Genomic DNA, 13,903 nt, shown 5'->3' on the forward strand with positions numbered 1-13,903 from the left:
TTATGACTTCTATAAATATAGCCACGTGTTTATTTCATAATGCTCAAACTCCAGGCTGACCCAGGAGTTCTAAACTCAGATTGCAGCTCCAGTCCTGAATGGCATAAAATTCTACTGAGGATATACCTTCTCCTGCCAAGCAAATCCTTCTTGTGCCCCCAAAAGTTACTTAAGGATTTCCCGCTGAGAGCATACCTCACTCCCACAACAAATGCTCTGTATCATCCGTGGATTTGGCAATATCACATTTAGTACCCTAAGAGTCATGGTCTGCTAATGCCAGAATAACCAGTTTATTTCTACTCAATTTTCTGCCCGTTAGCCAGTCTTTAATTGTTGAGAGTGCATTACCTCTGACTCCATGTGCTATAATTTAGCTCACTAACCTCCTTGGGATGCTATATCAAAAGTCTTAATGTTATACCTATCAATTCCTGTTTATCTGTTTAGTAACATTCTCAAAACAAAAAAACTTTATCAAACCAGATTTCCTGTTCATAAATTTATGCTGATTATGTCCAGTCCAACACCCTTACCTGATTCTGGTCCACATGTGATTCCAGACCCATAGCAATGACTGACTCTTAAGTATCCTTTTAAATGACCCAGAAAGCCACTTTGATAAAGTGTTATTAAGGGATGAACAGCAAGTGCTATCCTTGCTCGCGATACCCACATCCCAAGAAAAAATAGAGGTAAAAAGTCTTCCAGAATTCCTGGTTTTGTGTATTTCTATATAAAGATAGCTTGATTCATGCTTTGTGACCATTCTGTTTATAACCCAAATAGTCTTTATTGTTTTAACGTATAAAATCAACACGAAAAACACTTGAATCAAAGGGCCTGAATCTCAAGTCATCTGACCACACGTAGTGCTAAATTCTTGTTCTCACTTCCCTGTCATCTTTATTCCTCAACCTTGTTAGGCAAGCAAATCACCATGATCTCGCTGACAGGCTGGTGGAGTGTCAATATGAACTTACAGATAGATTGGCATATTACCTTTGTGGACGGAGGCCAGGTAAGCGATTTCTGCAAACACCTGAACTATATTCCTCTTTGATATGAATATGGCCACTGATAAGAGCAAATGTAAAACCAAAGCCTCCACTGCTTTAATTCAGTGAGATGGCCAAACTTTCTCCTTTTCCCGAACCTAAAATTTACTAATAAATGCAACTTTAAGGTTAGTCATTCAACTGAATCTTTTTTCTAAAGAAATGTGTTTCTCATGGTATTATTCAAGAAGGTAATTGAATATGAATACTGCAAATATCATCTTGGTAATCTACTTGTATAGTTGTGATCATTTAATTTCTGTCATATGTTTCCTTATTCTTGCAACTTATGCTGTAAAATTTCTTTATTCTTTGGGATGTGTGTGTCATTCTCAAGACCAGTCACTGTTGCTCATCTCTCAGCCTATGTGAAGGCATGTGAGCTGCTGTCTTGAATTGTTGCAGTCTATCTGGTGTATAAACACTAATAGTGCTGTTCGCGGAAAAGCTTTTAGGATTTTGGCCCAATGAAAGTGAAGTAGTAATAAGTCAGGGTGCTGTGTGACTTGGGAGGAAACTTGCAGGCAGTGCTACTTCACACATCCACTACCCTTGGCCTTCTAAGTAATAGATGTCAAGAGTATGGAAAATGATGTTGGAAGAGGCTTGGCAAGTTGCTGCAGTGTATCTTTCATACGATAGATACTGCTGCTATTGTGCACCAGTGATAGGCGCCTGAGCCACTTTGCAATGCTGCGACATATTCAAAACTTCATGGCTCATAAGTAATGTGTTAAGAACATCCTGGATACTTTGACATGTATATATTTTTATTTCTTTTGATATAACATGTTGTCTGTACCTTCTATTATTGACACTGAGCTGAGATGTGTGAATAAGGATGAGTCCGCCTTATGCAAGAGACGTGTTTCTCCCACAGTTGCTAGTTCTGCTCACTGCAGCATTTCAAGGAGAGTGTCTACTGGTGCCTTTTTCATAACAACAGATGAACAGTAGAATGTAGAATTGCTTGTATTGTCCACACCTGTTGGAAGTTTTCTTAAAAATCAAACTTGGATAATTTCACTTCGCTTTCTTGCAGTAAATGTGGCTAATGTATCCGTAGATTATGAAACTTGCTTAATTGCATCTACTCAGGACATTTCTCATGTTGTGATAAAACAAGATTTTTCTTAATGCAACATGAAGCAATAATAGTTCATAAATGAATGCTAGTCTGGTACATAGCAACCTTTTTGTTTTCATAACTTTTTATAGTATTGTGCAACAGATGTGAATGCAGTACATTCCGGTAAATACTGTTTTTTTTTAAATAAAGCTAACAAATAATATACTGGAGCTGCATTTTTTTAAAAAGTCCTATTTAATAGCTAATGGCACACATGTGTGGTGCAGACAACTTCCAAAGCACTGGGAAATACTAATTGCTTTCCACTGAATATGAAGCCTGGAATACTCTTCCAAGGATTGTTCACTTGAGCTGAGAGCCGCAGTGTCTGTCTTTTGATATGGGTTTATTAGCATCGCACTAATGTTTTCATTCTCCTTTTCCCACAGATCACAAAAATGGGCATTATGTCATTCCCCAGATGGCTGACAGGTGAGACTCCATCTTGTTTCACATCAAAGCTGATGGATTAGCTTGTTAATCAACCAGTATATTTATGTTCTGTTTAACTGATGCAGATTTGCTCATTCTTAAGATGCTAGAGAAATAATTTGATTGGTTGTTTTCCCATTTCTTTAATTTGTACTTTACTTAGTGATGCTCCTGCTTCGGAGCTTGGTAGTATTAAACCTGGTTCCAATTTTTAAGCTCCGTTTCATTTTCAGTCTAGCCTTAAAATTAGATTTGTCTAATTGAATTTGTGACTTGTGCAGTAATCTCATAGATAAGGATATTCAGACTTCATTTGCCTGATTGTTTTACTAAACGTTTGCAGGTCCACATAATTGTTGGTCAATGCAATGATCATTTTCTGATCAGCTCTGAGAAGTTTAAGAATCAGCCTCTTGATTTTGGCATGATGCTTATAACTTTGTTCAGTAATTAGGTCACACCTGTTATATTGTGAAGTTTGTGGCAGTATTAAAAGTTACTTTTTATCTTTTGTCTTTTACAAAGACATTTCAAATCTAGCCAAAAAATCTTTTTTTTTACCATGCTAATACGTAAAGATGCCGCATTTTACTTGGAATTAAATTTGCAGTGCTGTTTCATAAATTAACACATAAAGAGCTTTGGCTGTTTTCAAGATTCATTTGATTGGTGTTCTCTGTTCCATGTCTTATTTCATTGATTTGTTGGTCGTAAATCGTAGCAATAACAGGTTTCAAAATCATCTAATCATGTGATGGGTCTTATGTACAATTACAAGTTCAAACTAATTGATAATATATTTCCTCGAGCGTAATTTTTGATGGACGAATAAAAGGCCCTACTTCAAACTGGCAATATGCACAGTTACCTAGTTGAATTTAACTTTTTAATAGTATCAGAGACTTAGAGTTATGCATCATCAGTGACAGCCAAACTGTGCATAGACATTTTATTCTGGATTCTTGGTGTACACCAACAATAATAAATATATCATTTTCAGAATATGAAATACTTCTCCATTCACTGTCATTCTGACATCACTATTCTCATTGTAATCTACAGTTTCTTTCTTTGAATTTTGTATGTAACTGTACAATAGCCTCTGTAATTTGCCAGTGCCCCTTGTTACAATTTGAGGCAGCTTGTTTGCATCCCATAAATATTCAGATAATTCAGAACTACCTTTCTGGATAAATATTTGTCAGGAATATTTTCCCAACACCAGTTTATTTAATTTTTCCTATCTCTGATATTTCTGCTCCATCTGGCTCTATCTCTCTGACCCTTCTTACCTTCAACTCTCCATTGAGGACTGCTAGCGCGATGTTGTTTCATTTTCTTCACTCGCTTAGTGCCTAGCCTGTCTCCCTTTGAATTTGCTGAATGCCATTCTCAGTTGTCTTCAATCCAAGCCTTTAATCGTCATTAAACCTGCTGACAAAAGCAGTGCTGTTGTTGTCTGACAAATTAATTTCCACTTTGCAGAAACCAAACACCAACGCTTTTTCATCTTCTGCTACCCCTCCGAAGCAGTGAACTCACTACTGAATGTTCAGTCCTTCAGTTGATGACTCTATCTTTATCTCCTCTGAATATCTGCCATCACCCCTGCCCCTAGTAATCCTGCAGCTCTGAATAGTTTGTACCTACTGCCTTTCCCATATCCACAAACTGTAATTGCCTGATACACATTTTTTTCAGCCTGTCCTTGCCTGACTGAACTGACTAAAGTTGAGATTGGAAGTATTTTTGCTTCCCTTTTGTTACAATTGCTGGACTCATAGGATGGTTATGTCTTAAACTGCCGTCTTTAATTAAAGGTAAGATGAGATGTGACCAACTGTGAAATCTATCCGGAGGTTTAACCATGTGATCTTGTTGTCATAGGAATAGACACTCTGGTCAAAACCTTTTTGAGAGCCCCAATTTAAACACTTGAACATAGGAAGGGGGCAGCTGATATCGCTGTACACATACACTCAGAATCAATCAGACGGAAGTTTCAGAAAGAAATCTAAAAACAAGTGTTGCTATGCCAAACCATTGTGAACATTTCACATCTAACCAAAAAAATCTTTTTTTACCATGCTAATACGTAAAGATGCTAAATTTTACTTGGAATTGAATTTGCAGTGGTGTTTCGTAAATGAACACATAAAGAGCTTTGGCTGTTTTTAAGATTCATTTGATTGGTGTTCTCTGTTCCATGTTCACATTAGCCAGCAGGCAGAATGTTTGTGAGGGCAAAAATAAGACTTGCAGAAATTTAAAGGTGAAAGCATCTTTGCTGCAGTGAATCCATTTGATTATGTTCACAAAATTGAATAGTGGCTTTATTTAAAAAGGAGTGTGAAAGATTTGGTCTGGTGGGGCTGGCAGAAAGGATCCTGGGAGGAGCTGGGACTTCATTCAAAAGACTAAAGGTTAAACAGATTGGGACTGTGCTCATTGCCTCTCATTCTTCTAAATTACAATCTCACAGAAAACATAGGATTCTTTAGGAGCTTGGCAGGGTAACTGTTGAGAGGAAGTTTTCCCTCAGAGTCTAGGGCCAGCGGGCATAATCTCAGAAATGAGGCAGTAATTTAAGACTGAGATAGAGGAATTTCTACTGAGATAATGCTCAAGGGGCTGATCAGCCCACTCCTGTTCCTATTTCATATAGTCTTATAGATGGTATCTCTGCCGAGAATGTTGTCTAATGTGTAAATGTGGCATGGGATTGTGGTTGTGTTTTTGGGGACTGCGTTGTAGGTTAGCACATTAGTTGTCTGCATTGATTTTAGTTTGTTACAGTAAAGGTCCTAAAATATGAAGTCTGGTTGTGCTGCACTTTGCATCACCCACTTTGAAATTTATATCTTTATCCATCTTTACAGGGATCATAACCTTCATGTTCTTCCCATCTAAATCAGTAACTCTTCAGGTGCCCACAGTCTCTTGAACAGTTTTTAATTTCCTAAACTTGACCATCTTATTTTTGTCAAGGTCATGTGCCATCAGTTCAGTCTGAGAGCTCTCCGCTTCTCCCTTGAACAGAGGTTGAGCCAGTGGAACAACTTTTCCTTTAACCCTACTCCCTTCCTCCAAATAAAATTTTTTTGCAATGTGGATCTATAATGTCGGCAGTAATGAAGTATATGGAGCAGTCTTTTGTTCCAGTCTAACTCATGACTCCTCCATCACCTTTTTATCTGTTGTATCTCAAATGTAAAGTTTCATCAGTTTTGTCTCATTATCTCTCACATTCATCTCTGGTTCTGATTCTTCCTTCTCCTGACTCAGACTACTCCAGAAATGGAGAAACTATGACGGAAAAGTGCCTTAAATCTATTGGCACACAAAATTGCCTCAATTGCACTTTTTTTGTACCCTGCTTCCTGTAACGAATCCATTCCATCACCAAGTTTCTCTATCTCCATTTATTTTCCTTTGCAAATTGTTTTCAACTCCTTTTTCAGTTATTTTGGTGTTTGGGTGGCACAGCTTCATCACTGCCATTTGCATCTCCTCCAGATATAACCTATATTTCTTGTACAATTACCACTCACTTTGATCTCGCACTGCCACCAACTCTTTTGGGTGAGTATTTGTTGTGCTTTGAAGCTGAATTGTATTTTGCAGTCTGAACATGGGTGTAACAGTATTGTTTAGTCACCTCCAGTAATGAAATATTATTCTTCAGCTTCTCGCCAGTTTTCCCAATTGCTTTTCAAGTTATGTTGACAGAGCCAAATTAACAAGATACAACATATATGGAGTGTTTTTTAAAAAAAACACAGTTGAGAATCTTTGGAGCCAACTAATTATCTCCCTCCTGACTGTTAGGAATGGCCATTTAGAATTTGTCTTGTAGACAGGCATTAACTGTTCTAATTTAGTTTGGGAAGGATTGAGATTTAATAGCACTTCAAGTTTTTCATGTTGCTATGTTGACTAAATGGTTATATTGTTCAAATATAGTTTTATCTAAAACATTCCAAATTATGGAATGAGGTTTAAGCACTACTTCCAGTATCATGGATTTGTGTTATGTAAATATTGGATTGTTGACACATTTTAAATTAATAATAGCTGAGATATTGCTCACCTGGATGATACTAAAAATGTAAAGTTGTGTGAAAAAACCACTAAACAAAATATTTGAATCTGCATTTGAAACTAGCGTTTACATTTCCTGGCTAAGACTCATGGAGAAGAAACACCAATTTGACTTGAAAAGAGGTTCACACGTCCAGTCTTATAGTAACTTAACTGCCAAATGTGGAAAGCATTGCGTATAATTTCTCATATGAATGGAGTGCATGAATACCAGAAGAGACAAAAGTATTCAGAAAAATAAAAGTAGTAAGGGCCACTCTGCTTAGAAGCCAAGAACTGAAGAATGAGTAATGGCCAAAAAGCAAACAAGATATAAAGATGAAATGTTGACCCTTGATTGTTGAAGCATTGATTAAACATGTCAGAGGAATGGGGAAATTTGGAGAAGATCTGAAAGTGAAAAGGTACAGATGTTAGAAATCCAAAACAGTTTTAGAATTTCATGTTTCAAATAGAAAATCTTAACTAATGTCTCATATCAAAGCTACATGCAGTTGAGGTATAGAATGGTGTACTGGATTGTACAAGTTGTAGAAGTGACTACTGATGAGCCAACCAAAGGGTAGCATGGTGGCTCAGTGGTTAGCACTGCTGCCTCACAACGCCAGAGACCAGAGTTCGATTCCCACCCTGGGCGACTGTCACTGTGGAGTTTGGACATTCTCCCTGTGTCTGCATGGGTTTCCTCCATATACCCTGGTTTCCTCCCACAGTCCAAAGATGCGCAGGTTAGGTGAATTGGCCATGCTAAATTGCCTATACTGTTAGGTGGATTAGTCAGGGGTAAATATAGGGCAGGGGAATGGGTCTGGGTGGGTTACTCTTTGGAGAGTCGGTGTGGACTTGTTGAGCTGAAGGGCCTGTTTCCACACTGTAGGGAATCTAAGCTAATCAAAACCGTAGCCATTCATTTAATGATTTTCATTTGTATTTTCAGAAAGCATTTAGTTTGTTGCAAAAAGGTACTCTAGCAAATACATTTCAGAACTTGATTATTTTATGAGGATCTCTTTAGTTTCTAATAACTTAAAGGACATTTGAGAACCAGTGACTGATTGGAAGGATCACACAACAAAATTTCTAGTTTTGTGACATTTACTGTGACAAGCAAATTAGAAGTAGCATTATCTAACACTCTTCGATTGTCAACTTGTGTTCCAAACTACAGGAAATGGCCTGATTTTAACTTGAGGAATGACCAAAACTCCACCTCCATAGTAATATTTTACATCATCCTTAAGAAGTAGAAAGTGAGGTCTGAAGGTGCTTGAGATCAGAGTCAAGAGTGTGGTGCTGGAAAAGCACAGCACGTCAGACAGCATCCCAGGCACAGGAGAATCGATGTTTCAGGTATAATCCCCTCATCAGGAATGAGGCTTGTAGGTTGGGGGAGGACTGAAATAAATGGGAGGTGGTGGGACTAGCAGCAAGGTAGCTGAGAATGCAATAGGTAGATGAAGGTGAGGGAGAAGGTGATAGTCTGGGGGGAGGTAGAGTGGAGTGGATAAATGAGAAAGGTGATGGGCAGGTCAGGAGGGCGGTGCTCAGTTGGAGACTTGGGAAAGGGATAGTGTTGGGGGAGGGCAAATGAGGAAAATGTTGAATTCCACATTGATCCAGTGTGGTTGCAGGGTCCCAAAGCACAATATGAGACGTTCTTCCTCCAGGGTGGTAAGGTTTACCAATGGAGGAGGCCCAGGACCTGCATGTCCTTGGCAGAGTGGGAGGGGGAGTTGAAGTGTTCAGCCATGGGGCAGTGGGGTTGGTTGGTGTGGGTGTCCCAGAGATGTTCTCTGAAACAATCCACAAGGATGCATTCTGTCTCCCAGGTGGAGAGGAGACCACATCTGGTGCAATGGATGCAGTATATAGCATTCTTGGAGGTACAGGTAAATTTCTGTCGGATGTGGAAAGATCCTTTTGGGGCCTTGGATGGAGCTGAGGGGAATGCTGTGGGCGCAGGTTTTGCACTTCCTACAGTGGCAGGGCCAGGTGCCGGAGGCTGGTGGGCGTGGACCTGATGAGGGATTGTGGAAGGAATGGTCTCTCCAGAAGCTGATAGGGGTGGGGAGGAAATATATCTCTGGTGGTGGGGTGCATTTGTAGTTGGTGGAAATGGTGGAGGATGATGTGGAGGTTGGAGGGGTGGTAGATGTGAACAGGGGATTCTGTCCTTGTTGAATAGGGAGAGATGGGTTCAAGGGCGGTGATGCGGGAAGTGGACGAGATGCGCTGGAGGGCACCGTCGACGTGGGAAGGGAAATTGTGATCTTGGCAGGAGAGGCCATCTGGGATTTTAAGGTGAAATTAGTCATCTTGGGAACAGGCCATCTGGGATTTTGATCATTTTAAGAAACTTACAGATACTTTAATTGTTTATTATGAACTATCTCTTCCCAAAACTATGGCAATTTAATTCAAATGGGGCTTATATCCAGGCAGAAGTGCTAATTAGCTATCCTCTGGATCCTTAACTCCATTCTGCCTTGAATTAAATGGGAAGTTCAAAGTTAAGATTTCTTAAAACTTAACAATTGAGACCTCCCTGTGAGACCTGGGAGCCAACAATTTACCTACAGCCAGCACAGATGTTCTTGCCATTGTCTATTGATATGTGTGAACCTCTTCCACCTTCTTCCCAGTGCAATTAACCTACTACCACTCTGCTGAAAGGATTGGCAGGTAAAATTCAGAGCAGTGCATTGAGTCCCTTTTATTAATCTGTTTTACATGTAAGACAGCCCCAAAGCAAATCCTTAAGATTTTTAAGCACATGGAACATTTCGGCATTTTTGATCTTTCTTTTGTGCTTTGATGCTACCTGCATGGTTTTTCTCAACCAGTGCTAGAACAGTTTGTTGTATTAGCAAACTTCTGAAACTTCCTTTCTCAACCCTTAGCTCCACCTTGCGTCCTTTTTATTTTTAAAGTCTTCTCAGAAACCTTTTTTATTCAGTCCCCACTCCTGATTTCCTTGTCTTACTTTGACATCTGTGACACTAATATTTGTCTGCAATGTGTCTTACAGCATCTTTAATGTACAAAATGCTATGTATGTGTAAGTTGTTCCTATTTAAGCAGAGGTTTTGCTTTTTATATTTTAAATGTAGATAATACTGTCTCTAAAATGATGTGGAGTGGAATTAGAGACTTGCATTAAGTATCCATAATACTATTATCCTACGCAATCGTCTTGGATGATTTTAAGATTCTCATTACTGTTGCTTTGCTCTTCTGGAAAAAACAGAGTTGATCTGTAAAGAGCTTTGGTCTGTTCTTTAACTATACAATGTTTTAACAGAAGTAAGCCTTTATGTTACTTTGAAAGTATGTATTCCATATTTGGTTGGAAATGGGTCTTTGAGATGGTTGTGCAGCAGAAATGTTCTAAAGATCAAAAGAGTAGCCTGTGTTAAAGATGTAAGGAAGGTGATGGCCTAGAGGTATTACCTCTAGACTATTGATCCAGAAACTCAGCTCATGTTCTGGGGACCTGGATTTGAATCTGCAGGAGGAGGAGTTTGAATTCAATTTTAAAAAATCTGAAATTGAGAATCTACTAATGATCATGGAACCATTGTTGATTGTCAGGAAATAAATTTGGCTCACTAATGTCCTTTGGAAATGAAAATCTGCCGTCCTTACCCACTATCAACAACCTTGGGGTTCTGTTGAACAGCGACTCACCACATAAACAGTAGCTACGAAAACAGGTCAGAGGTAGAAAAACTGTGGCAAGTAGTACAACACCTGACTCCCCAAGACACAAGTCAGGAGTGTGATGGAATAGTCCCCGCTTGCTGCCAATAACATTGAAGAAGCTTGACACCATCCAGGGCAAAGTAACCTGCTTAATTGACACTATATCCAAAATGTCCACTTGTTTCACCACCGATGTTCAGTAACCGCAGTGTTTACAATTTATACAAAGCAGTGCAGAAATTCACACCAAGACTCCTTAGATAGTACCTTCCAAACTAATGATCACTTCTGTCTCAAAAGACTAGGGCATCAAATATATGGGGACACTATCGCCTGCACATTTGCCTCCAAGCCACTCCCCATCCTGACTTGAAGATATATCATTATTCCTTTGCTGTCACTGGGTTAAAATCCTGGAAATCCCCCTCTCAAGAGTATAATGGGTCAACCCACAGCACATGGACTGCAGTGGTTCCAAAAGGCAGCTCACCATCTTCCCAAGGGCACCTGACGATGGGCACTAAGTATTGCCCAGCCAGTGACACCCGTGTCCCACAAATGAAAGTCTAAGGATAGTAACTTATTTTTGAATTTGTACACTTGTTGAGGTAGCCTCTTCAGACGGGAAAAATATTTGCTATGCTCATTTTGTTGAGGTGAGAACAGCTAGAATACTTAGTGTACTTCTATATCTTGACATTTTAATGTGCATGCAATAACGAGCCAGGTTTTACTCTTAAAATAACAGGCTGATGGTGCTTCCCCTTATGTGCAAATGAAAATGTGATCTCAGTGCAGGTGCATAATTAAACAGATGCTCAAAAGTTGCTCTCTGAAATATGTTATTTAGCCAGTAATCATATTTTAAAAATCATCCACATTAGCCTTGCCATTGAAATGCATTGAATAGTGTGAGTTTGCAATAATTGCACAATAGGTAGATCTAAACTTGCCTCAGAATGTAATGTCTTGTCATTCCAAGTCTAAGTACCAATCTAATGCTGTAAATTTTCAATCTCTTGTGTTAAAATCTTTCACAAATGTCACCTCTCATTCCTTCTGGTAATAATTGTTGCACATTTTAAAAGTAAATTTCCCTTCAGTCTGTCTCTGTACCTGATGGAATCCATCTGTGCCAGTGTGCAGTTATAGAGTCATAGAATCGTCGAGATGTGCAGCACAAAATCAGACCCTTCGGTCCAACCATGCCAACCAGATATCCTAACCTAATCTAGTCCCATTTGCCAGCACTAGGCCCATATTCATCTAAACCTTTCCTATTCAGAGACCGATCCAGATGCCTTTTTAAATGCTGTAATTGTACCAGCCTCCTCCACTTCCTCTCGCAACTCATTCCATACACTCATCACCCTCTGCTGAAAAAGTTGCCCCTTCGGTCCCTTTTATATATTTCCCCTCTCACCCTAAACTTATGCCCTCTTGTTCTGGACTCCCCCACTCCAGGGAAAAGACCTTGTCTGTTTATCCTATCCATGCCCCTCGTGATTTTATAAATCTCTATAAGGTCATCTCTCAGCCTCCGCTCCAGGGAAAGCAGCCCCAGCCTATTCAGTGTCTCCCTATAGCTCAAATCCTTCAACCCAGGTAACATCCTTGTAAATCTTTTCTCAAAGTCTCTCAACATGCTTTTGATAGCAAGGAGACCAGAATTGCATGCAATATTCCAACATTCCAACAGTGGCTAACCAATGTCCTGTACAGCCACAACATGAGCTCCTATACTCAATGCTCTGACCAATAGAGGAAAGCACACCAAATGTCGCCTTCACTATCCTGTCTACCCGCGACTCTACTTTCAAGGAACTATGAATCTGTCTTTGTTCAGCAACACCTAAGACCTTACCATTAAGTGCATAAGTCCTGCTAAGATTTGCTTTTCCAAAAGGCAGCACCTCGCATTTATCAAAGTCAAACTCCATCTGCCACTCCCCAGCCCATTTGTCCATCTGATCAAGATCCTGTTGTAATCTGAGGTAACTTTTTTTTGCTGTCCACTACACCTCCAATTTTGGTGTCACCTGCAAACTTACTATACGTCCTATGTTCGCATCCAAATCACTTATATAAATGACAAAAAGTTATTTTTCAATTTGAACTGTTCACTTTATAGAATTGTGTGATGTGCTCACTCCAGTCCCAAGTCCCATTTCATAGGATCATAGAACCCTTGCAATGTGGAAGGCGGCGATTTGGCCCATCAAGTAAGGTGTTCATTAAGGTGATTGACAAGATTCCTCATGGGAGACTGGTTAGCAAGGTTAGGTCTTGTGGAATACGGGGAGAACTAATCATTAGGATACAGAACTGGCTCGGAGGTAAAAGATAGAGGGTTGGTGGAAGGTTGCTTTTCAGACTGGAGGCCTGCGACCAGTAGTGTGCCACAAGGATTGGTGCTGGGTCCACTACTTTTCATTTTATATAAATGATTTGGATGTGAGCATAAGAGGTGTAGTTAATAAGATTGCAGATTACACCAAAGTTGGAGGTGCAGTGAACAGCGAAGAAGGAAAACATGTACCAAGGGATTTTGATTAAATGGACCAATGGACTGAGGAGTGACAGAGGGAGTTTAATTTAGATGGAGTCTGTTCCTGTGCTGTACAACTCTGATTCTAAGTCTGAAACGACCCTCTTAAGGGCATCCCACCTAGACCCTGACCCCTACTCCCACTGTTTACCATGGCTAATCCACCTAGTCTTCACATCCCTGAATGCTATGGATAATCCACTTCACCTGCACATCTTTAGCCTGTGAGTGGTAAACCGGCACACCCTGAGGAAACCCCATGTAGACACAGGGAGAGTGTGCAAACTCCACACAGTGACCCACGACTGGAATTGAGCCCAAATCTCTGGTGCTGAGAGACAGCAGTGCTAACCACTGAGCCACCATGCAGCTCCCTTGCTGTGCCACAAAAGAAAATGTGTGAGTCTGTCTACCTGCAGATGTTGTTACAGCAAAATCTGGGCCAATGTGTCAATACTTTTCCCAATGGTAATGCATATTTTTAATGGATCCAATTTACATTAATTTCTTTATGAACTCTGGCTCTTTAAGCAACCCTTTCTGAATTTGGGATGTATGCCATGGATAAGTTTTTAGATTATTTCCCTTTCTTGCATCTTCCTGTTATGATTCAGATTTCATTTAATTTCTGGAGTTATTGTTGGCAAGAAAGCTGATCCATTCTATTTATTGTCCTGTCATTTTTCAATATTTTTAACACATGAATCATAAATTTCTGACTGTTGCAAGCTTTAGTCATTTAAATGACTTTGATCTCTATATTTGATAGTACACTGTGACATATGTTTGAATTGCCTCTAAACTTGAGTCTAAATAGTCTTGAGAATCTGGATGAATTTAATTGAGTAAGTGCATATTGCACTTCATTGTTGTAGGTTTGGTTGCAATGAATGATGACTTCACTGCATAATTTTCCATAATCTGAAACATTGC

The 13,903-nt window shown here is 39.6% G+C and overlaps 1 protein-coding gene across 8 annotated transcripts in view; it reads left to right on the forward strand.

The window, feature by feature from the left end:
- The window catches only part of git1 (G protein-coupled receptor kinase interacting ArfGAP 1), a 220,828-nt gene that overhangs the window by 134,976 nt on the left and 71,949 nt on the right, over positions 1–13,903 (forward strand). For all 8 annotated transcript variants that reach the window (XM_072589745.1, XM_072589750.1, XM_072589746.1 and 5 more), the window contains exons 7-8: positions 927–1,021; positions 2,577–2,619. In XM_072589745.1, coding sequence (XP_072445846.1) covers positions 927–1,021; positions 2,577–2,619 — 138 coding nt within the window. The remainder of the gene's footprint in view (positions 1–926; positions 1,022–2,576; positions 2,620–13,903) is intronic.

Source organism: Chiloscyllium punctatum, chromosome 19 (genome assembly GCF_047496795.1).
Source record: "Chiloscyllium punctatum isolate Juve2018m chromosome 19, sChiPun1.3, whole genome shotgun sequence".
Classification (NCBI taxonomy): Eukaryota; Metazoa; Chordata; class Chondrichthyes; order Orectolobiformes; family Hemiscylliidae; genus Chiloscyllium; species Chiloscyllium punctatum.